Source organism: Zalophus californianus, chromosome 3 (assembly GCF_009762305.2).
Source record: "Zalophus californianus isolate mZalCal1 chromosome 3, mZalCal1.pri.v2, whole genome shotgun sequence".
NCBI lineage: Eukaryota > Metazoa > Chordata > Mammalia > Carnivora > Otariidae > Zalophus > Zalophus californianus.
In genome coordinates, this window is record NC_045597.1 from 503,887 (window position 1) to 528,631 (window position 24,745).

A 24,745-nucleotide genomic window follows, 5' to 3' on the forward strand; every position below is an offset into this window, starting at 1 on the left:
GTAGCTTGTTCCTTCAGCTGGAGAAAAAGCAGAGGAAGAAACCACTGACCAGCTCTGCACGTGGCTGCAGAGCTTGGGGAGCGCAGGGTGCGGCCTGGGGGTGGGTGCCTCTTGAGTCACATGCTCCGGAGCTCATTTTCATGGTGAGCACACCATGGGCATGATCAGAGAGATGGTGTGGGTGCTGCATGTGGTGAAGTTTGCCCGTCTCCCTTGTGGTGGCAGATGTGGACGAGTGTGCGGACGGGCGCTGTGAGCAGGCTTGCATCAACTCCCCGGGGGGTTACACCTGCCACTGTGACGGGCGTGGAGGCCTCAAGCTGTCCCCGGACATGAACACCTGCGAGGTAGTGTCCTCAGGAAAACAGGGCCGCCAGAAGACCTGGTGTCCCTGGGGCCGGTGGCGGTGCAGGACGGGATGTCTGTCCCATGCATGACATCTGGAGGGCAGCTCTCCACCCACAAGTGACCCAGTGGCCTGCACCCAGAGCACACACTGCCCTCCCTGTCCGTGTGCTTGGGCTCTGGGACATGTGTGCAGTCAGTCTCCTGACTCGCCGGCCGGACCCCCGCTCGGCTCGCACCTGCGGGTCTCCGGGCTGTAACAGATTCTGGGTTTCGGTCAGAGCCTGGCTGGCAGAGCGGCAGAGACGGGGCTCCGCTGCATCCTGACAGACCCCCTGTGACTGGGAGGGGCTGTCCCGGGGGCGCCTGCCTGACACCCCTCGCTCCCATTCCATAGGATATTTTGCCCTGCGTGCCTTTCGATGTGGCCAAAAGCATAAAGTCCTTGTACCTGGGCCGCATGTTCAGTGGGACGCCCGTGATCAGACTGCGCTTCAAAAGGCTGCAGCCCACCAGGTGAGCAGTGGCTCACGCAGCGCAGAGCAAAGCACAGTGGACGGGAGCCCGAGGAACGGCCGGCCCGACACTCCCGGGGACTGCAGACCCCCGGGCCGTTCCCTGGGCAGTGCCCCAGTGGTCCTGGCGGTCGGCCCAGTCCCTGCCCAGGCACGGCAGCACGGTTCCAGCTCTGGGCCTCCGGGTCAGCATGGGAGCCCGCCACTGTGGGGGCGCTGCTTCTGGCATCCAGGAAAGCGTCCCAGGCTGCCCACACACCTGCTGTTCTTCCCCGGCTGTCTGGGTCTCATGGGGCAGGAGGCCGCGAGCCGCCAGCCCGTGTGTCACCTGTTTGTTTCTTGTGCTGGCACTCAGGCTGGTCGCCGAATTCGACTTCAGGACCTTTGACCCCGAAGGCGTCCTCTTCTTTGCCGGAGGCCATCAAGACAGCGCCTGGATCGTGCTGGGCCTACGAGCCGGCCGGCTGGAACTACAGCTCCGCTACCACGGCGTCGGCCGCGTCACCAGCAGTGGGCCTGTCATCAACCACGGCATGTGGCAGACGGTGAGTGTGGCCACCACTCCCCCCAGGCCGGCCAGGGTCGGGGGCTTCTGGGGGAGGGTCCCAGCATTTGCACACCTGGCAGTTAGTGGACACCGCACAGGCCCCCTGCTCCTGGGAAGTTCACAGTTGATGGGTCAGGAGCTGCGGTCTCGCTGAGAGTGTCCCGTTCCCCCGGGACACTGGGCTGTGTCCCAAAACGGTTCTGTTCGTCATAGCTGCCAAAAGCCGTGGGGGCTGCTGGTCACCCTGGAGCACACAGGATGCCCCACCGCAGAAAACCATCCAGTTCAGAATGTCCATGGCGCTGAGGCTGGGGCCCCTGGGCTGAGGTCTGGGCATGGTTCCCGTGTCCATGCCTCTGCACTATCCCCGGACCCAGCTCCTGGGCCTGTGCCATTCCTGCAGAAACCCAGACACACTCACACGCGGGTGCATCCTTCTGGAGAACGCCCTGCCCACCCAGAGCCTGACCGACAGGTCCTGCTGAGACCACTGCCCTGACCGGCACCCCAATGCCCAGAACACAGCAGTCTGTGACACACAGGAACCTTCCAGAAGCTCAGAGGCCCCTGGTTAGAAGTGGGCTTTTAGAAGTAAGCACTTGAGAGAGAAAAGCATTCTTTTTCCCTTTGGAAGTTCAGATAAAATGGGAAATTCTGAATAAAAACAGTGTGGACGTTTGCTAATCTCCGTCCTGTGGTCAGGCCTGCTGCCTTCTTTCCTGAAGCACAGGTCTTTCCAGAGCGGTGGGAAGGACACTGGCAGCAAAGCTCAGATAACACAGCAGAGCCGGAGGGTCACGGCCGCCCTCGGGGTCGGGGGGCAGGCGTTCTGCACAGGCCGCGGGAGGGGCCCCAGGGGGCGGCTGGAGGCAGTGCCTCGGTGAGGAAGCTGGGCCTGCAATTGGTACAGCTGCCCCACCCGCGGCATGAACTGGCCGCCCAGGGCGGGGTCAGCCCAGAAGCAGCCCCTCCGTCCTCCCTCTCCTGCTCCCCCTCTTGACCACACTCTGACCCACGCACCTCCATGTTTCCCACGTTAACCAGAAAGGAAACTGATGGACCTCTGGAGGGCTAGAAGGACACACAGAGTGTCGAGAGATGGGTTTTTACTTCTCCTGCATGGAAAGGAGGAAAGAATGCAAACTTGTGGCGTGAGTCCACATGCCCACATTGCATCCCGTCTGTGCCAGGCACCCAATTACCTGCTGGGATTCAGCAGCGTGCCGTCCTGCCTTCAGTGGGGCGCCGCTGCCCACAGGGGAAGTGAAGCACCCAAAGGGGAGGCAGTGGCTTCAGCCGGGATTCCCGCTCCCTGGAAGCAGATGGTGGCGGGGCTTCGAGAAGCTCCGGGAGGGGCCCGGAGGAGTGGCCCCCAGTGGCTCCACATAGAGGAGGCGTGAAGGGAGAAACCAGGGCTGGGGGGGCCCATCAGGGCCTGGAGGGAGGTTGTGTTGGCGCAGAGGACAGTGAGAGTGCAGACAATGATGTTGCTCCTTGCCCCGGGGTGATGGGGCCCTTTTGCAGAGTGCGCCCCCCTCACGGCCCTGGTCTTCTCCAGATCTCCGTGGAGGAGCTGCACCGGAATCTGGTCGTCAAGGTGAACAAGGACGCTGTCATGAAGATCGCGGTGGCCGGGGATCTGTTTCAGCTGGACAGAGGGTTGTACCATCTGAACCTTACCGTGGGAGGCATTCCCTTCAAGGAGAAGGACCTGGTGCAGCCTGTGAGTACTGTCCTTAGCCGCGGTGTGGGAACCCAGGCTCCCGCAGAGGACTGGCCCGGCCGCGAGCTGCCGTGTTTCGCGCTCACCATGCTCAGGCAGCGGTTTCCCGGATGCACCGTGTCTCCCTGTGAGACTCGCTTGAGTTTTCATCTGAAGCGATAATAAAAATGCCTGTTTTGCAGTGGAGATAAAACACAATGAAATTATTCTTTACCAAAAGGAACGGTCAACTTTTTTGGACAATTCCCAAGAACATTTGGGTTGTTCACCCTGCCGGGATTTCCACAGGGGAGAAAGACTAACGGGGAGGTCAGTACTAGCCCCTCAAAGCCCCGCCCGGCCTCAGCCCTCACCCCCGTCAGGATCCCTCCGTCGCCCAGCATGTGGACAGCCGGGGCCAGAATCCTCCACCCTGTGATGGTGATTCCCACACAAACAGGAGAAGCGAGTCAGGGCCACTTCGACGTTCCTCTGGTGGGAGGTGTTGGCCCGGTCCTCCCTGCAGGGGTGGAGGGTGATGTCCTGTGTACAACCTGGGGCGTCAGGCCCCACTCCAGGGGTCCTACAGTTGTTGTTTATACTTCCTCATTTTACAGACCCAGGCAGGGGTGACCCAGTTTGCTCTAAACCATGTAGCAAGTTCATGGTGCACTGGAATTAGCTGCTCAGCCCCCAGACCCACATTTCCGGAGGTACCGGGCACCGCGTGTACCCTTGTCCACATCCTTCCAGTGGGCAGTCAGCGCTCTGCTTTGGGAGTGAGTGGGCAAATCCAATGCAGCCAGAAAAAGTGGGCATCCGTACAGGGAGCACAACATCCTTACCTTGCTTGGGACGAGGACCCACGCGAGGGCTGGGTATCCTGCAAGGACTCATTCTGTCCAGTGAGGAGCCCTTTCCGGAAATAAATGTCTCCACAAGTAGGACTTGTCCATTTTGCAGTAGATTTCCACATGCCTGAGCCACGCATCCCATCCCTCTGACCAGGGTGGCACCAGCCACATGGCCTCCCGCCATGGTGTCTGGGAGCCTGTGACGTGGCTACGTGGTCCTGGGAAGCCACTGGGATTTCTCTGTCCTTCCAGATAAACCCCCGTCTGGACGGCTGTATGAGGAGCTGGAACTGGCTAAATGGTGAAGACACCACCATCCAAGAGACGGTGAAAGCAAACCCCAAGATGCAGTGCTTCTCTGTGACGGAGAAAGGGTCCTTCTACCCCGGGAGTGGGTTTGCATTCTACAGCCTGGATTACAGTAAGTCTCAGCTTCGGCGTGGGCACAGCCATGGTCGTGTTCTGCACCGCACGAGGGGCAAATAGACAAAGCAGGAAACAGCTTCCTCGGACAGCGGTGTCCAGGATGAGCTGATGACCCCACGGCCTGGGGCTGCTGCTCGGGGTGGCTGCTCCCAGTCAGGGTTTCCAGTGAGCCAGCGAGGAAGAAATGGCCGATGGGAGCAAACGTGCACCCTGCTTGTGCTGGGACAGCTGGGGGTGGGCAGGCAGGTAGGACGGAAGGGTCTGAGGGGATGCTTGCAGAACGTCCTCGGACGAGATGAGCTTAGGTTTGTCCAAGCTCTGCTCGCAGTCACCAGAGCCTTGTGAGGAAACGGGGGCAGCATCCAGAGATGGCAGGTGGCTGCCTCTAGGACTCCAGGGGGCTCAGGGGTTGAAGGGAAGATTCAGAGGAGCAGGGGCGTGTTGCCAGGACCCTGGGGCTCTTGGCGGAGCTGGATCCGGCCCCACCAGCGTTGAGGGGCACGCAGGGGAAAAAAGCCACACCTGCAGGAACAGCCCTTCTTGAAGCTCCCGTGACGTCCACGCGCAGCCGAGGAGGTGGGGCAGGCGGTCAAGGGCCCCTGCCCTGAGCCCATGCCAGCGGACGTCTGGCTGTCAGTGTAGCGAGAGGGGCGGCAGGGGGCCGGGGGCTGGCTGGAGGCCCTCCCACCTCTGGAACGCAGGGCCCGTCCTTTCTTAGCACAAAACACAAGCTTCTTTCATTACCAAATTCACTTTACAGTAAAAATTCATAACCCTAACATGCTGACCAAGGAGCAGTCACTTAAACACACACTTTACATGGCACGAATCGATACTCTGAATCGCCAGGCTGTGGGAGCTCTCGGATGCCGGCGTGAACCCCGTGAACAGCGCAGGTCATGGTGACGGCTAAGCAGTTCTACTGTCTGACTCGGCTCGGTGGATTTTCCCTAATCCCTCCCTTAGTTAGCTTTAAAATTAACCCTGATTCTTGAGCACTCACACACTGGAGCCCTTAATGTCACTGCGCCTGGAGAGTGGGACAGCCGTGTACGGGGCCCAGGGAAATGTCCAGGCACGCGGCCGTGCGGGGTCTCTGGTGGGTTCGCGGCCCAGGTCCCTGCCACGCAGCCCACGTCCAGAGGCTGTCTGTCTGTGGTGGCTCTTAAGGCGCTTCTGTTCCCCACCTCTGGCCAACACCCTGGTGCAGAGAGGCTCCCAGGGGGGTGCAGCGGCTGCTCCCCAGGGCCATCCCAGGCTCTGCCCTGCTTCTGTCCACGTGGCGTTCGCAGCCCCTCTCTTCCCAAACGGCGAGCTGGTTGTGTTAAGTTACAACCCACACCCCCTCTCCAAGAGGACAGGGGCCACACCCCCCACGTCTGCTCTAGCACCTGTGGGCCCCCCGGCTCAGAGGACATGGGGCCTGCTCCTCCTTCCTTAGCGAGGCGGCCATCCCCTCAAGACCTGGGGTCACCACTCCCTTCTACCTTTGCTTTAATGGTCAGAACCATTCCTGTGCCATTAAAGGTGTTTCCAAGGAAAGAACCACCCAGTACACGCATTATTCCTCTAGTCTTCATGATTATACAGGAAAATCTAGAACATCATCATAATATTTAATATAAAATCTCACCTGTAAAGCACTTCATGACCTTTCCTCAGAGCATCATCCACACTTCCTGTGTTGGGACACAGGCCTGGGCAGAATCTGCAGGGGCGTGTCCCCTTATGCGGAACACCACGGTCCGCTCACGCTCCTGCAGGCTCCGTCAGCAAAGGCCAGAGGGTGTTTAGAACTCTGTGCATTTTTAATAAACCTCCAGTGATACCATTTTATAACTCAGAAGAGCCTCCTTAGGATGTCCCAGAGCCTGCACCCAGCAGCAGTTGGAGGAGGGAGACCCCACTCTCCCCACCCCAAGAGCCCCCCCAGCACAGCCGAGGCCCCAGTGTTGGAAGCACTTCCGACCACACCATGCGCCTGGTCCCATCACGGGAAAACTCAGTGCCAGAAAACACTCCTCTCCCCTGACAGAAATAAAGGCAACACTTGGCCACAGGGAAGATCCCTGTTTTTTTGTTTGTTTGTTTGTTTTTGGTTTTTTGGCTGCTTTTTCCAGTTCTGCGTGCATTCAGTTCAGTGGACAATTATTGGGAATGGACGTAGCAGACCCCACTTAGGGTTGGGAGACCCACAGATGGTTCAGGGTGCTTGCAGTCCAGTGGAACCCAGGTCATGGTTCACCTCGGCACCAGCCCACCTGCAGCAAGGGTGTCTGAGCTCCCGCGGACACAGCCCCTGCTCCGGCATCACCCGCCTGAACGGGCTCCTTCGTCAGGACATTAATGGTCTCTGAGACAGAAGCACCCAAGCCGTGGGGCAGAGGGTGTCTTCGCGTGTCGCCTTCAGCAGACGATTCAAGTGTATGGAGGAAATGTGCGTTGTATTTGCCCCCAGAGAACCACGGTCCAGACCTTTCTACCAAAATGTTTTCTGGAACTGTCCGTGCGAGATCCGTAGGGATATCCTACATGTCTTTCACTTGGACGCTCGTGCGTCCTGTCACTCATACGTCACATATGTAGACACAGGCGCCCAAGTGAGGGGTAAAGTAGCGGCAAGGCTGTGCTCGCGGCATGGAGCCGTGGGGTCTGAGAAGGGTGCTCGGTGCAGCTTGCCTTCTCAGGCCTTCCAAGCATGTCTGACTTTGTCGAGCCACCTGAAGGGCACAGGTGAGATGCTGTGGGGTTGAGGGCCGGGCGCTCCAGCGTGTCCTGCAGGAGAGGAAGGTGGGGTGTCAGGGAGGGGCGCCAATGGCCCACGGGCACCTGGTGGGTCAGGCCCACGTACTCCCCAGCGGTCGGCTCCCTGGGGACAGGTTGTCCCGTGGCCTCCACGGAGAGGCGGGGCTGACAGCTGCCACCCCCACCCACCGCGGCTGGCCCCGCCTGGATCACCTTCTGATGTGCGGCCCTCATCGCAGCTCAGACATCCGCGGACGTCAGCACGGAAGCAACCTGGCAGATAGAGGTCGTGGCTCGGATCCGCCCCGCCACCGACACGGGGGTGCTGCTGGCGCTGGTGGGCGGTGACCACGTGGTGGTCCTCTCTGTGGCCCTGGTTGACTACCACTCCACCAAGAAGCTCAAGAAGCAGGTACCCCTCGCTGCTACCCCGGGCCTCCCTTCCTGGGCGGGTTCCCAGATTTTGCCTCGGGAGGCTCTGTCCCCACATCGCACAGGCCTCATGGGTCCAACAGCTGCAGGGCTGAGGACATTGCTGACCCGAGGTCGCCCAACAGCCTGGGGGCAGAGCCATGTGGGCCATGGCCTGGGAGCAGTTATGCGGTGGGGCAACTTCCCGCCAGACAGTCAGCCGACATAGCAGTTTAGAACAACGTGTGTCGGTCACTCACCTCTGTGTCACACCACTTCATTGACCAGTGCAGACTTCTGGTTTCTCCTGCACACTCAGATGTGCCTGCCTGGCCCGAGCCCCTGGGTGCTGCAGGCCTGCATCCAGGCAGCCCTTCACACCCAACCAAGTTGACCACCATTGTGTGGGACCCCCTGTTTACTCAGGGAACAGCCAAGGGGCAGAGGAAGGAGCTTTTATTCGCTTGCCTCTGTCCAAAGTGAGTGGACCTGGCTGAGCGGGAGGGTGTGCGTGCACACCGGGCCAGCCTGCCCCCGGCACCGGTCCAGCGCTAGGCTCCCCAGGCTGAGTGGTAGCAGGCCCGCCGCAGAGCCCCCACCACCAAGCACTAGTCCACACACTGTCTGGACCTGCAGACAAACAGCTCGGGCACCCACAGGGCGCTGCCGACCCTCCCAGGGCGTGGAGAGTGAATGATGCTGGGCCAGCTGTGTGTCCATCCCCTGCTGTCTGTGTGTCCGTCCCCTGCTGTCGGACTATGTGTCTGTCCCCTGCTGTCGGACTGTCTGTACCCTGCTGTGTGTCCATCCCCTGTTGTCGGGCTGTGTGTCCGTTCTATGCTGTCAGAGTGTTTCTGGCCCACGTTATCAGAGGTGAGTTCTGCCTGGGATGAACACCCAGTGCACGTGACCAGCTATCTCCTGGGATGTTTGCTTTTCCGGCCCCGCACCTTTGGCCTCTCTGTTGTGGCTTATGTGGCATTTTCATGTGGAAGAAGTGGCCGTGTCCTGTGTTCTGGATTACGGACACGCAGGTGGCACATGCGCTTAGATGGCTGGAGAGTACGGTGCCCCCGATGCCTGGCCTGGGAGGGAGTTGCTGCCCCGTCTGTCCTCTGTCCACCTTCCACACGTGGAAGCTGAGTCGCACACCAGTGCACCACAGAATGCAGAGCCCTGGCCGCAGGAGACCACTGCCCCCACAGCGGGCTCGGGGGGCAGGGAGACAGGACAGGAGACCCTCGTGCTCAGGTGCGTGTCTCCCCACAGCTGGTCATCCTGGCCGTGGAGGGTGTCACCCTGGCCCTGATGGAGATCAAGGTCTGTGACGGCCAGGAGCACCGAGTGGCCGTCTCCGTGCGGAAGAATGAGGCCACCCTGGAGGTCGACGGCACCAAGGGCCAGAGTGAAGTGAGCGCCGCGGGGCTGCAGGAGCGCCTGGCCGTGCTCGCGAGGCACCTGCAGGGCTCTGTGCTCACCTTTGTGGGCGGCCTGCCAGGTAGGGTTCCCATGGCTGCACCCTCGGGGTGGGGGCACCCACGGTTCCGACTGTCCCCAGTGTGCTCACTCCAGACTGGGCCCGGGTGTTTCTGTGTAGGGTGAACTTTTATTTTAGCAGAAGAGAAAAAGCAGGTGCGTTTCTTGGCTGGCATCTTGCTGCCTTAGGGTCTGTCAGTGCCAGCTTCGCAGTTTGGGGGGTGAGGCTGAGACCACACTTACCGGGGTGAGCTTCGGCCCGAGCCTGCTGTCCCTGCGTCCTCCAAGAGCGCCCACCTGAGCGTGCATCAGACAGAGGCTTGGCCGAGCCCGTGGGGCAGGCCAAGCAGCCAGGGGCCTCGCTGGAGTCCAGGCGCCCTGGTCCTGATGCACAGCTTCTGAGCACAGAGTCACCTCCAGCCCCCGTGCTGCCCAGGAAGGGGCAGTGTACAGCCATCTCCTACAGACTGGGTCCCGTGTCTGACCAGGTGCAGTGCACTTGCCCGTGGCCCTGAGTGATCAGGGCGAAACGGTAGAGAGCGGTCCAGGGCAGCCGCTGACGTAAGCCCCCGTGGCCCTCCCCGGCCCCCACGGCACAGTGCAGGTCTCCACTTGCCGCTTGGGCCCGGGTTCCTGTCTTGGCTAGCAGACACAAGCTCCATTTAGTTTCAACAAACAAACCTTTGAAGAGGATGGGCTGGGAGGCTGGGAGCCCTGCAGCATGAGTGACTCATTTGTGCCGAGAAGGAGATCAGGTTGATTGAACTGATTCGACTATCTGCATGCTCTTCCTGGGGGCCGGGAAGGTGTTTAGCCCTCGCCTGTGGGCATGTGACTGAGTTTTCTGGGCAGAAAGGAGTCCGTGTCCCGGAGGAGAAAGGCCGGGGACGGAGACGACCCTCGGATGCCCGGGGGCACCGTGGTGGGGGACGAGGAGGATGGGCAGCCCGGTCTCCACACAGCCGGCCGGCCCGCCTGCTAAGATGGTGTTTGTTCTTTCCCCACTGGCCCAGATGTGCCTGTGACCTCAGCGCCAGTCACGGCCTTCTTCCGCGGCTGTATGACACTGGAGGTCAACCAGAAGGCGCTGGACCTGGACGAGGCCGCCTACAAGCACAGTGACATCACGTCACACTCCTGCCCCCCGGTCGAGCAGGCCACCCCCTAGGCCAGCAGGAGGAGGGAAGACCTGCCACCCCCACCCGCCTGCGAGGCCAGCTCTGGACACTGCGCCCTCCCCGCCCCCCAGGCTGAGTTTCCTCCGAGACTGTTCTTTGCCTTGTAACATATGTGTATATAGTTGAGGGACTGATGTTAGCCACCCAAAGCCACAGCCCCGACGCCAGCGTGTCCAGCGCGTGGAGGCCAGGGGCTGCCACATGCCAGAGCAGACCCAGGAAAATAATTCTGTTATTTTTATTACCGAATGCTTCTTTCTGGCTTAAAAATATGGAAAAATAAAATATTTACAGAACCCTTTTTAACTGTGCTGCAGGCTCTGCTCCTTGCTCATTAGTGCCCAGCAGGTGGTGTCAGCAGCTCGAGGTCTTGAGTACCTGCCCCAGCTCCAGGCACCCTCCCCTGCACTCCTACCTGGCTCCTGGCTCTGGGAGCCACTGCCCTGCTCTCTGTGCTGTGGACTCAGGCGGAGGCAGGTCCCCGGTCGCCCCTCTTGGCACAAGGCCGGTCAGCACCTGCTTCTTTCTCCCCGGACGAACCCATCTTGGTCTCCCATTTTCTCTGTATAAAACGGAAATCCCTGTTTCCTCTCTTCTGAGAGGCACATCTGGCTGGAGCCCCTGGAATCAGCACACACAGGTCCACCTGCAGCTCTATGAGACAGGGCGGGCCAGACAAGCCTCTGGCCCCAGGAAGACCACCATATGGAAATGCACGTGGAGCCCCGGGGCCACCAGCACCCACAGAGGTCACGGAGGCCCGGGGTGGCGGTGGGGGAGACTAGTGTCGAGGTTGGAGTTCCAGCAGGACAGGTCCGTCTGCCTGATGCGATTGCCACAGGATGGCTGACGGTGTCCACCGCGGCGGGCGTCCATGCACAATGCGCCAGACAAGTTTCCAGCATCCACTGGGGATTGTGCTCGAAGACTGAATGGCTCTTCCAAGACTGAGATTCTCCTTTTTTAGATACCAAACCCCAGAGAATGTTCTGGGGCTGTGGGACAGGTGAGGGCCGTGTTTCCTTTCAGATGTTACTCCACGGATGGCAGCAAAGTGTCCCATATAGCCCTGTCATTTCTCAGTACGGTGTGATCTCTGCAAGTTGCGTCAGCCCAGCATGGAGCAGTCTGGATTTCGGTGCCTGACAGCTGAACGTGAGTCTAGAAGTCACAACCTGACCCAGAGAGGACCATGTGCAGAAGGAAGGACAGAAGCCTGAGGAGTGCACCCACAGCTAAGGAATGAGCACACAGGAATCAAAGCGGGCCATGCAGCACGGAGGAGGAGAGACTCCCTTCCAGGTTTCTAGAAAGCAGGGTATGGCTTCGAGGACTGCAAGGGGCCCTGCCTGGCTGGATTGGCAGGTGGAATGGCCCCAAATGTGCCCTGGTGGGAGCAGGTGAGCCTCCCTCTTCAGTCGTGGCGGGCCTGCCCTTGAAGGGGTCTCCAGGATTCTAGAAGGAATGGCCATCACAGACACCCACCAGGATGGACCCCTCCCGGGTCCTGCTCACCTTGGAGATGACAGCAGGAGGTTGCAGATGCCGTGGTGAGGACATAGGAAGGCCCACAGGCTCCGGCGGGCCTGGCCACTGAGCCTGACCGGGGGTCCCTGGCACATTCACTGTGTCCTCGGCACTCCCAGGCCTGCCCACAGCCGCCTGTGTGTCCGGACACCACCACCACCTACCTGACTGTGTCCTTTCTATTGTTTTCCTAAACGTCTGGCAGCATCTTGGTAGAAGTTTTGTTGACTCAGGACTGGAAAAAACTAGTCTAAGAGGTTCTTCAGGTGGTTTTCCACACTGGTGCATGAGAAACCAGAGATGCAGGGAAGCCACGTCCTTGGAGCTGTGGTCCTGCTCTGAGCAACTATGTCTTCATGAAACATCCATCTCCAGCCAAGGTCCTAGTGGAAGGGCCTCTACCCATGGCAGTGTGGGCTTCCCTACTCTCAGTCTGCAGCCAGGGCAGATGTATGTGTCTGCTTGTACCATCAGGGGACCCCAAACCCAGGCCCCCTCTGCTGGCTCTGGGATGCGCAGGCAGCTGGGTTGGAGCTGCAGGACACAGCCTCAGCTGTCCATGAGGGGAGTGAAAGCTCAGTTCCTGGGGGCTTTGGTGTTGACCAGGAGGACCAAGGTTTGGACACTGTCTGCCCAATAAGCAGGAAGCTTCACCTCTACCCAGAGAGCCTCCAGCACCAGCTGAGCACAGCGCTAAGAGGTGTGGGGAGAGAGGTCTGCCTGTGGCCTCCAGGAGAGCACCCTGCCGCCCACCAGCTGGCCTCACAAACATCAGGAGCCCAAAGCAGCTTTAGGGCCTGATCCATTTCTCAGCTTGTCACTGCACCATTCCCCGTGGTGGTGTCTGGTTTCCCTCACTGTGGAGGCAGCTCTGGAATGTTCCTGTGGAATGTTCCCCTGGCCAGCACCAATCTCTCGAGAAGCCAGGACGGTCAGAGCCGAGAGCACACACACTGAGCTCCAGGACCCCGTGGACACACAATAGAGGCCATGGCTCAGGGGCCGTCTGACCACCATGGGCTCATCTTCCGTCCAGGAAAGCTAGGCACAAATGTGTTTCCTGCTGTGGTTTCCTTAGACTTCCACTGGGCGCCGGGGGTTATTCTAACTACTGCCAAGAAAAAGCTTATAGCCCGAAAAGAGCTGAATATAGCAGTACGTTCCCCAGCGGTGCTAGGCAGGTTGACACCCTTTCCACTGTCCAACCAGGCAGGGCTGGCTGTAGAGGACTCTGTGACAGATGAAGGTCCATCCCGTCTGACTGTGCGCCCTGGAGATGGGGCTGGGGTGATCCTGACTGTGCGCCATGGAGATGGGGTCGGGGTGATCCTGTCTGTGGGCCCTGGAGGTGGGACCGGGGTGATCCTGACTGTGGGCCCTGGAGGTGGGGCCGGGGTGATCCTGACTGTGCGCCATGGAGATGGGGCCGGGGTGATCCTGACTGTGGGCCTTGGAGGTGGGGCCGGGGTGATCCTGTCTGTGGGCCCTGGAGGTGGGGCCGGGGTGATCCTGACTGTGCGCCATGGAGATGGGGCCGGGGTGATCCTGACTGTGCGCCATGGAGATGGGGCCGGGGTGATCCTGACTGTGCGCCATGGAGGTGGGGCCGGGGTGATCCTGACTGTGCGCCCTGGAGGTGGGGCCGGGGTGATCCTGACTGTGGGCCCTGGAGATGGGGCCGGGGTGATCCTGACTGTGGGCCCTGGAGATGGGGCTGGGGTGATCCTGACTGTGGGCCTTGGAGGTGGGGCCGGGGTGATCCTGACTGTGGGCCCTGGAGGTGGGGCCGGGGTGATCCTGACTGTGCGCCATGGAGATGGGGCCGGGGTGATCCTGACTGTGGGCCCCAGAGGTGGGGCCGGGGTGATCCTGACTGTGCGCCATGGAGGTGGGGCCGGGGTGATCCTGACTGTGCGCCCCGGAGATGGGGCCGGGGTGATCCTGACTGTGCGCCATGGAGATGGGGCCGGGGTGATCCTGACTGTGGGCCCCAGAGGTGGGGCCGGGGTGATCCTGACTGTGCGCCATGGAGATGGGGCCGGGGTGATCCTGACTGTGCGCCATGGAGATGGGGCCGGGGTGATCCTGACTGTGGGCCCTGGAGGTGGGGCCGGGGTGATCCTGACTGTGCGCCCTGGAGGTGGGGCCGGGGTGATCCTGACTGTGCGCCATGGAGATGGGGCCGGGGTGATCCTGACTGTGGGCCCCGGAGGTGGGGCCGGGGTGATCCTGACTGTGGGCCCTGGAGGTGGGGCCGGGGTGATCCTGACTGTGGGCCCCAGAGGTGGGGCCGGGGTGATCCTGACTGTGTGCCCTGGAGGTGGGGCAGGGGTGATCCTGACTGTGCGCCATGGAGATGGGGCCGGGGTGATCCTGACTGTGGGCCCTGGAGGTGGGGCCGGGGTGATCCTGACTGTGGGCCCTGGAGGTGGGGCTGTGGTGATTCTGTGTATCATGGAGATGAATTTGGGGTGGTTCTGACTATGCACTGGAGGTGGGGCTGGGGTAATTCTGACTGTTCGCTGTGTTGGAAGAGCTGGATGAACCTGATTCTGCCTCATGGGGGAGGCCAGTAGACCATTTGATTTAGTGCTATGGAGATGGAGTGGGGAACAGAATACGCTGTGTGACAGATTTATGGTCTAATTTGCTTTTTTGCTTCTCAAGAGAAGAGCCACAATAATTTTGTTTGTTGTTCTTTGTGTTTGTTTTTAGGATAGTATTGATAGAGAATACGTGTTTTATGAAAAGGGCTCTTCTGGGTCATTTAGTAGCATCCCTGCCATCTAGGAACTAGCACCGGCAGTACCCGGACCTCAACCCCAGCAGCATTCACAACAATCAAAAATGTCTCCAGACATTGCCAAATGTCCCCTAGGTTCAAAACCATCCCTGTTGAATGCCACTGCATTAAAGATAAGGGATATTTGAGCTAACCTCACATGGCATAAGGTAGAGTATATATTTAAATCTAAAAGTAGTCTATAAAACACTAGAAGATCATGTGAAACTATAGCTGTGGGCCTGTGGATCCACCCTTCTTTCTGTTAGTAAAGCTCATTGGCTCACAGTCACACCCATTACTGTTCTATGTCTACACCTGGATTGGTCCACAATGTCAGAGTTGAGTAGTTGTTATGCACTTACTGGCCCTCTCAACCAACAATACTCACTATCTGGCCCTTTACACACAGATTTTGCTGACCCTTGTGACAGGAGAGTGTTACCATGGGGGCGCCTGAGTGGCTCAGTTGTTGAGCATCTGCCTTCGGCTCAGGTCATGGTCCCAGGGTCCTGGGATCGAGCCCCGCATCGGGCTCCCTGCTCTGCGGGAAGCCTGCTTCTCCCTCTCCCGCTCCCCCTGCTTGTGTTCCCTCTTTCGCTGTGTCTCTCTCTGTCAAATAAATAAAATCGAGTCCCGCATGGGGCTCTCCACTCCGCGGGAAGCCTGCTTCTCCCTCTCCCACCCTCCCTGCTTGTGTTCCTGCTCTGGCTATCTCTCTATCAAATAAATAAATAAAATCTTAAAAAAAAAAAGGAAGAGTGTTATCATGACCTAAGGTAGAGAACTATTTCTTAGATAAAACACAAAGTGCTGGGCGCCTGGGTGGCTCAGTCGTTAAGCGTCTGCCTTCAGCTCAGGTCATGATTCCAGGGTCCTGGGATCGAGTCCCACATCGGGCTCCCTGCTCAGTGGGGAGCCTGCTTCTTCCTCTCCCCCTGCTTGTGTTCCCTCTCTTGCTTTCTCTGTCTCTATCAAATAAATAACTAAAATCTTAAAAAAAAACAAAACAAAACACAAAGTGCTCTGATGATGAAGGAAAAAATTTAAAAATTGAGCAACATTAAAATCAAGAACTTCAAGAACAGAGTTAGAAGACTGACCATATCTGACTCCAAGACCTACTGCAAAGCTACCACGATCAATACAGACTGGTATTGCCAAAAGAATGGACAGATCAGTGGAGCAAACAGAGAGAGCCCAGAAACAGACCCACATAAATGCAGTCACTGGTCCTTGACAAAGGAACAAAGGCAACACAACAGAGCTAAGATCATCTCTTCTACAAATGGTGCTGGAGCAACTGGACATCCACATGCTGGAAAATGAAGCCAGACACAGAACTTACCCCTTCACAAATAACCCCAAAAGGATCACATACCTAAAGGTAAAAGGCAAAACTATAAAACTCTGAGATAGGGCATGAGGATGACTTGGTAGATACAGTACCAAAGGCAAAATTCGTGCAAAACAGAATGGACAAGCTGGACTTCAGCAAAGTTAAAACTTCTGCTCTGCAAAAGGCAGTGTCAAAAGAAGAAGACAAGCCATAGACCAGGAGAAAGTATTTGCAAAAGACACATCTAACAAGGGACTGGTACCCAAAATATACAAAGAATTCTTAAAACCCAACAACAAGAAAACAAACAACCCAAATAAAAATGGGCAAAAGACCCGAACAGACACCTCACCAAAGCAGGTGCACAGCTGGCTAATAAGCACATGACAGGGTGCTCCTCGGCATTGTCATCGGGGAGCTCCAGATGGACATGACAGCGAGACACCGCTGCCCACGTACTAGAGCGGCCGTGACCCGGATCACCCACCGTGCCCAGCGCTGGCAGGTGAGAGTGGGTACGGCCGCCTGGAAGAATCTGGTGGTTTCTCACAAAGCCAAACACACTCTTAGCATCCGACCCAGCAATCACGCTCCTCGGTAGTGACTCAAAGGATGTGAAAACATACGCACACAAAATCCCGGGCTGGGGCAGAGGCGGGGGGCTGGCCTCTCGTCCTGGCTGGTGTCCTCCAACCTTCTTTGTCAGTAGCACCACCTCATACCTTTGCTTTAAGCATTCTTTCTGCACGTATATTAAATTTCATAATTAAATCACTTTAGGACACAAGAAAAGGAAATACATTTACAACTATTACCACCTGGGAAGCCACTCAATGAGGAAGGGCCTTGCCTCCTGGACATTTTCTTTTTCCTATAGGTCAGATAACCTTTCCCCTCAAGTTCACAGGGTGTCTGCTCAGCTAGGGATCATTCTTCATGGTGATGACGATGGTCTTGTTCTTGTTTACTGTGCCATATTCCTGGTTTTTCTTTACACACATTAATATCATGGTATTCTGCTCCCTTTTCCTTGAGATACAAGTCACATACCATAATATTTACCCTTTAACAATGTACAAATCAGTGGGTTTTACTCATTAACAAGGCTTTGCAACCGTCATCACCATCTGTTTCTAGAATATTTCTTTCCCACCAACAGGGAGCCCTGTACCCAGTAGCAGCCTCCAGCCTGGGTCTGCTGAGTGCCAACCACAGTCAGTGATGGAGAAAGAGTAGCTCAGCCGAGAGGGGCTGAGGGAGAGGTCCCACCGAGACCCACTCAGCATGGTACCCATCAGAGCTTCTAGGCCACGTCCCTTGAAGCGTCTACACTCGGGCACAGACTGACCAGCATCTGTCGCTATAAAGGCAAAGGCTTTGGCAGAGATTTTTTTCTTTCAGGGAATGGTACCCAGAACACACTGCAGGCCAGGCACGGGCAGGCAGCACGTGCCAGGGGTGGGGGAGCTGTCCTGGGGACTGGGGGTCAGGTGTGGTCACGTGCAGTGTACAGAGTGTGGGGAGCTGTCCTGGGGCCTGGGGGTCAGGTGTGGTCACGTGCAGTGTGCAGAGTGTGGGGAGCTGTCCTGGGGCCTGGGGGTCAGGTGTGGTCACGTGCAGTGTGCAGAGTATGGGGAGCTGTCCTGGGGCCTGGGGGTCAGGTGTGGTCACGTGCAGTGTGCAGAGTGTGGGGAGCTCTTCTGGGGACTGGGGGTCAGGTGTGGTCACGTGCAGTGTGCAGAGTATGGGGAGCTGCCCTGGGGACTGGGGCGGGGGGTGCCTGGAGCCACCACCAGGCTGGGAGTTGAATTGTTCACATTCTTTGTGGCTGGGGCAAGGGATAAAGACATTCTTGTGGGCAAGAGCAAAATTGTTGGCCTGGGAGTTTAATATTTTTTATCAGCTCTTGGGCTCCCAGGGCAGATAGAAGTGGCTTTGGGTGACGTTGGTATAAACGATCTTGGGAAACATGGATGCTACTGCGTGGCTCTGACCCCGGGTTGAGTGCGGAGGTCAAAAGCTGTCCTTGAGTCTTGGCGCCTGGCTGCCTTCTGGGGTTAGTGGCGCGGTTCCAGTCAGCACAGCCTGATGTGCTGCTCAGCGGCTCTTCCAGGCGGGCCGGGTCCTGATGAGACGGGAGCCCCAGCCCTGGCACTTCGCTCCCTGCAGGCTGGCGGGTGCTTGGGGTGCGCTCTGGAGGCCGTGGAGCTGGCCTTTCTTCCCTGTCCAGGCCCCCACACGACAGTAAGCTCATGAAACGCATCCGACCCCTCGGATTGCCAAAACCTCCTGACTCGGCCAAACTGTGCTGGTTCCTAAGCTCCAGGCAGATGAGGGGATTGCTGAGCCACACACCGAGGTGCCCAGGGAACCCCGCTCTGGTGCGCCCTCCTCGGATGCCCGAGCCCAGCTATAGGAGCCGCCTTAGTGCTCCCTGTTCCCAGCCCTGCGCCAGTAGGAGGCATTTCCTCTGAAGGACACAGCGTGTTGTTGTTTCCCTTGTGCAAACCCAGAGGGTGGGCACCACCTCCATCTGCAAAGAGGAAGTCATGCGCAGGCCAGGGCTGGGCCCGGTGTGACCCAGTCAGGGCTTCAGAGTCTAAATTTAACTCGTTCCCACTCCTAGTAACCGAAGGCAGCTCGCAGACCAGAAAGCAGGCTTTCGGCTTCCTTGTCTTTCTGAGGTCAGTTAGCCAGGCTGCTCCCCTGACCCGCCGTGTGTCCTCTGTCCCATGGACGGCCTCCTCATGTGAATGTGTGTGCTCAGCGTCTGTAGAGAAAGCTTTCCATGTGCTCAGCAAACTGGGAGGTGTCTCTGCACCGCGCGGGGTCCTTGTGTCAGACCAGCAGGGGGAGCAGGAGACCGTTCTCCTTACCGGGGTCTCCTCTTGCTTTTTTCCTCTAGGCTCTTCTCTCCACCCCTCCCCTCCCCACCTTCCCTCCCCTCCCCACCTCTGCTTATCTCCTTTCCCCAGTGATCCAGGACTGTAATTTAGGACTCTGGCCAGGATTGGATCATTGCCCAGGTGGGTGTGCACCTGTTGTACCAGGTGTGTCCTGGCCAATGGCCGTCGGTCTGCAGGAGACAGAGCTGCACCCCAGGCTAAAAGGCCTCAGAAGTCAGCCACCCCAGTGGTCACGTGGAGCAGAGAGATTGGGCCTCAGAGGTACCTGCTCTGCAGGCAAGGGGGGCCCCATACGGGGCGCCCTGCATAGCAGATTGGACAGCCTCTAGAATAATCCATGAAAGATGGCAGCTGGTAGCCCAGACGCCTTGAATGGGAAGCATGTAGCCTCAGGTAGGAAGTCTTTTGGCAGGTGTGACGGCAGATTTGGAAAGAAAGCACACACAGACCTCAGTGAACACATACACCTTACAAACAGCATTTGATATTTGAGCCAAAGCGTCTTTTCATCCCCATCAAGGGCATGCGGAGAGAGCACAGCACTGAGCGTGGAGCCCCTGAGCTTCATGGGGACACACTTAAAAATATGTAAACATACAACACATCTCCTTAAAATATCCTCACATGGGGCCATATTCCCTTTGCAAAATAATAATAATAGCTCATTAGGGAGATATTAAGAAAGCAAATTTTGTTTAGTAAGTGATAACAGAATACGAGAGCAAGGAGGCTCCAGGTGGGAATTTTGGATCTATTTGGTGTCTGGCTTCCACTCTGGGCTAGGCAGCCGAGCAGAGGTGCTGCCTGGGGCCTCGGTCGCCTGGGGCTCTGTCCCCACCCCTGGTCTTGGTCTCTCTGCCCACAGAGGTGCCCGGGAGGGGAAAGAGGGTACAGACTTCAGGAACATTCCCCTGATGTCTCTAGGAGGTTGGCCACAGAAGCAGGGTTTGTAGAGGCTGCTTTGTTTTTTAAGAAACCAAAACTAAATTAATTTTCAGTTGACCCCTGTGCGTCATGGAGCGTAGGGGGGAGGCTTCTCCCCTGGGAGGAAGTGGGCTGGAGCACAGAGAGGTGGGGCGTTGGGAGGCTGTGCATCCTCGGACAGAGAGGGGTCCCCGGGAGTCGAGGCTGGGAAGCGGCCGCCGCACTGCAAGGGAACAGAAAGGTGTCCTGAGTCCGCGGAGGGGCCAGCCCCACACACAGCCCACGTGGAGCACGACAGCATGCCAAGCTCCACCAGCACCCCAGAAAGAGCCCTCGTGGGGCCCGGGCTCCCTCTGCACCAGGGCCACCCACCCAACCCAGGCTCCTTGATCAGAGTACACCAGTGAGGCCAGAGGGAGGGCCCCATGTGGTCCGCAGGGGTCTCCTCTGCACACACTCTGCACCTGCATCCCTGTAGAGATGCCCATTCTCGGAATTGCTGGCTTCCCAGCCGTGCACCTGCTGTGCATGAGTCTTGCCCCAAAGTACAAACATGTCCAACGAAGAGGCTGACCAGAGCATCGCGGGGGGGCCTCTGGGTTCACCCAGCACTTTCTATTTTCAGGGAAAACTAAGACATCAACATTTTCAATATAGCTCAATGGTTAATTTTATGTGTCAACTCGGCCAGGCCTTGGTGCCCACTGGATGTCGCTGTGAAAGTGTTTTCTAGATGCGATTGACATATTAATCCACCCAGTTATTTGAAGGCCTTAAGAGGAAAAGACTGAGTTCCCAGGAAAGAGGGACTCTGCCTCTGGGTGACTGGGCCTGCAAGATCCGTTCTTCCCTGGTCTGCAGCCCGCGTCTGTCCCGCCTGGAGGTTCTGGGTTCTGTCTGTCTGTCTGCTCTATCACTGTCTGTCTCTCTGTCACTGTCTCTTTGTCCATCTCTGTCTCTCAGTCTGTCTCTGTGTAGCAATATCTGCATCATCTATATATGAGCACACATCCTATGGGCTCTATTTCCCTGGGGAACCTTGACTAACACACGTAGACTCAAGTAAAAGTGATTCTGAGAAGAAGAATGTTGGATATGGCCCATTTTTAAATCAATAAAATTTCCAGTTTTTCTCCACCTGCCAACAAACCTCTTAACATTTTTCCCCTTAAGTTCTAGTGGTTAAAAATGCCTACTTAAAAGCAATATTTAAATAATTAAAGCAGCAGGCCACCCCAGGCGCCCTCAGAGGGTCTTGGCTCTGTGCGTAATGGCCGGTCCCGTGCAGGGCGGTGGGGCAAGGGCCCTGCCCTGTGTGAGCTTGGCCAACCTAAAGCCAAATCCAGGCTCCAGGAAACCGGAAAGACGGCGAAGAGGTCAGAGAAGAAGTAGAAAATGTGGCTGAGGCCATAGGGGAGAGTGTCAGAGAGGAACCCGGCCCAGACTGGGCTTTAAGGGAGGCCAGACTCCATTTTACATTCGAATCCCAAAATACGGGTTTAATGAAGGTCATAGCTTCAGACGCCAGTATCACCCTTTGAATCTCAATAGATTGAAGTATCTTATTGATTTGAGTCGAGTGGATCCTACTCAACCTATTGACTTAACTCAGCTGGTCAGTGGAAGAGGTGTGACCATCCAGCCACTTAAAAGGGATTATGGTGTCCAGCTGGTAGAGGAGGGTGCTGACACCTTTAAGGCAAAAGTTAATATTGAAGTACAGTTGGTTTCAGAACTAGCCATTGCTGCAATTAAAAAAAAAAATGGTGGTGTTGTTACCACGGCTTTCTATGACCCAAGAAGTCTAGAAATTCTGTGTAAACCATTCCATTCTTTCTGCATGGACAACCCATTCCAAAACGAATGCTTCTGCCTGAAGCACTGGTACCGTATTATACTGATGCAAAGAATTGTGTTTACCTGGCCGATCCTGCCAAATTTCCTGAAGCAAGACTTGAACTTGCCAAGAAGTATGGTTATATTTTACCTGATATCACTAAAGATGAACTCTTCAAAATGCTCAGTACTCGAAAGGATCCAAGGCAGATTTTCTTTGGTCTTGCCCCGGATGGGTGGTGAATATTGCAGATAAGAAAATCCTCAAACCTACAGATGAAAATCTCCTCAAGTATTACAGCTCATGAATTCCCTTCCAGGAAAGCAGAGTTGTAAAAGAGTTCTGGAAGAAAACGGACTGAAACATGCTTATTTCTCATCATCTTGTCTTGATTTGTGATTCTCTAGATGCTGATGTTAATTTTCCATGTAGCCCTATATCCATTTTTATCTAAAATTGAAATAAAAAATGGAATAAGCAAGGGCTGCATAGGGGAACTGAATCTGTGTGGGTTTTTTCTCACTTAAACAGACTCCCTGGATTTCTGCCAGAGGAAGATGGTAACTTTTAGGGTATTTCTTGTTCATTTTCTCATGATTTTTTCATCCAGGTCTTGTGTTACCGTTGTTGCATATCAGAATGAATGTGCAGGTGGAATGGAATTGACTTTTTTTTTTTAAAGATATTTATTTATTAGAGAGAATGAGAGCAAAAGAAATCACAGAGGGAGAAGCAGACTGGCCACTGAGCGGGGAGCCCAATGTGGGACTCGATCCCGGGACCCTGAGATCAACACCTGAGCTGAAGGCAGATGCTTAACCGACTGAGCCCACCCAAGCATCCCTGGAATGGGGTTGATTGCTAAGCCTGCTCAGTCAAGGTTAAAGCAGTTACTAATGGTGGCCCATCTTAAGAGCCTCAAGGAAGCTCTGCTATCCAGTGTCAAGGTAGAAAGCCTTCAACTCTGGATTATTAAGATGTGGGGTTTGAGCTTAAGGTTTAAACACAGTAAATATGTAGTACAGTATTTACTAGAAAAACTGAAGCAAAAATTCCAAGTGAATTAATTTTCTTAACTCATCTGATAAGAGTAGACAATAATAAGCCATTAACCATTTTCTTGAAAAAGTGTTCTAATTTTACTTATTTCATAGATATTGGAGACCTTTGTTTTTCAGTCATTTTAAATGATTTTTGAAAAATTGTTCAGTGATTATATAAGCCATAAAAACAACTGGTAATGTGAAAATTTAACTCAGTTAATGTAAAAGATTCAGCGGTCAGCTTATTTAGCTTTGCAAAGATGTGTTGTACCTGAACCATACAAAAGCTCACTTTATCCTGCTGCAATTAAATCTCGAATAAGTCATGATAATTTTTCCACAGGAAAAATAAATTATTCCTGGCTGTTTATTTTCTTAAAATAAAAAATTTAAAAGCCTAAATAAATAAATAATTAAATCAAACAGTCCCCTCTGTGAAATACAGTGTGTTTACGAGCTCTGATCTCCCGGTGGTGCTGTGGTCCCTTTGCTCTCCACCTGCCAGGTGTCCAGGGCCCCTGAGAGGCCAGCGCATCTGTTTTCTGGGGCTCCTCCTGGACCCCTCCCCCACAAGAAGGCCAGGGACCCCAGGGCCTTAGCATTCTGAAAGAGGAATTTCCTCATAAGCTGTAGCTGAACCCGAGAATACTGACCTACTCAGAGTTGTCAGCATGGGCTTCAGAATCCAATGGCTGGGGCTCTGTCCACCTCTGTTTCTCCCTTCTGACCATGGGGAACAAACCAAACTTCTAGAGAACATTCTCTCTGGTCTGCTGGGAGCTCCCAGTCTTTACCATGCATGTGTCCACTAGCTCTCCACTGGAAACGAGCAGCTGAGAGACCCTGGAGTAAACCACCATGAACCACAGACTAAACCATCACAGACCACAGAGTAAAGCACCACAGACCATGCAGACCATGGACCAAACCACCACAGATCACAGTAAACCACCATGAACCACAGACCACAGACTAAACCACCTCGAACCATGGACTAAAACACCACAGGCCACAGAATAAACCACCATGAACCACAGACTAAACCACCACAGACCATGGACTAAACCACCACAGATCACAAAGTAAACCACCATGAACCACAGGCCACGGAGTAAACCACCATGAACCACAGACTAAACCACCACAGACCACAGACTAAACCACCATGAACCACAGACTAAACCACCACAGACCACAGACTAAACCACCACGGACCACAGACTAAACCACCACGGACCACAGACTAAACCACCATGAACCACAGACTAAACCACCACAGACCACAGACTAAACCACCACGGACCACAGACTAAACCACCACGGACCACAGACTAAACCACCACAGACCACAGACTAAGCTGCCATGAACCACAGACTAAGCCACCACAGACTAAGCCACCACAGACCACAGACTAAATCACCATGAACCATGGACTAAACCACCACGGACCACAGACTAAACCACCACGGACCACAGACTAAACCACCATGAACCACAGACTAAACCACCACAGACCACAGACTAAACCACCACGGACCACAGACTAAACCACCACGGACCACAGACTAAACCACCACAGACCACAGACTAAGCTGCCATGAACCACAGACTAAGCCACCACAGACTAAGCCACCACAGACCACAGACTAAATCACCATGAACCATGGACTAAACCATCACAGACCACAGACTAAACCACCACGGACCACAGACTAAGCCACCATGAACCACAGACTAAGCCACCACAGACCACAAAGAAAACTACTGTGAATCATGAGGAAAACGTCCGGTGGACAGGCCTTACTGGGATAGCTCTGCTTACACAGGTGGCCCCATCAGGAAAGCAGACAAGGCACTGCTTGATTATAGGATGCAGCCAAACCTCTGCTTCCATCTTTGTTCGCACACATCAAGATGCCGAGCCCCTCCTGTGTGCCCTGACCAGGTGACCACTAGGAGCAGGGAAGGTAGGTTCCCTTTAAGGTCTTTCAATGAACGGCTCAAAACAGCCCCCACCTGCTAGCCCCTCCCTGCTATTACGCGGGGGGTACTTCGCTGCCATGACAGCACTTCAGGCACTCCCTTTCCCTCTCTGTTGGTCATGGAATCAGAGCATCAGTTCCCCTCTCCCCCCAGAAGACACAGGGAGCCCCCCAGTCAGTCATCTCCTTGAAATCTGATTGTTGG

General features: G+C 55.9%; 2 protein-coding genes and 1 pseudogene across 2 annotated transcripts in view; 2 read left to right on the forward strand and 1 right to left on the reverse strand.

The window, feature by feature from the left end:
* The window catches only part of GAS6 (growth arrest specific 6), a 35,897-nt gene extending 25,405 nt beyond the window's left edge, over positions 1-10,492 (forward strand). Inside the window, exons 8-15 of the mRNA XM_027591022.2 lie at positions 226-347; positions 743-861; positions 1,216-1,405; positions 2,966-3,130; positions 4,216-4,384; positions 7,374-7,546; positions 8,815-9,043; positions 10,035-10,492. Of these exons, the coding sequence (XP_027446823.1) occupies positions 226-347; positions 743-861; positions 1,216-1,405; positions 2,966-3,130; positions 4,216-4,384; positions 7,374-7,546; positions 8,815-9,043; positions 10,035-10,189 (1,322 nt within the window). The 3' untranslated portion in view covers positions 10,190-10,492. The remainder of the gene's footprint in view (positions 1-225; positions 348-742; positions 862-1,215; positions 1,406-2,965; positions 3,131-4,215; positions 4,385-7,373; positions 7,547-8,814; positions 9,044-10,034) is intronic.
* A 9,273-nt stretch (positions 10,493-19,765) lies between these two features.
* The window catches only part of TMEM255B (transmembrane protein 255B), a 35,669-nt gene continuing 30,689 nt past the window's right edge, over positions 19,766-24,745 (reverse strand). Inside the window, exon 9 of the mRNA XM_027590706.2 lies at positions 19,766-19,900. Within this exon, the coding sequence (XP_027446507.2) occupies positions 19,766-19,900 (135 nt within the window). The remainder of the gene's footprint in view (positions 19,901-24,745) is intronic.
* LOC113920675 lies at positions 20,948-21,821 on the forward strand (annotated as a pseudogene).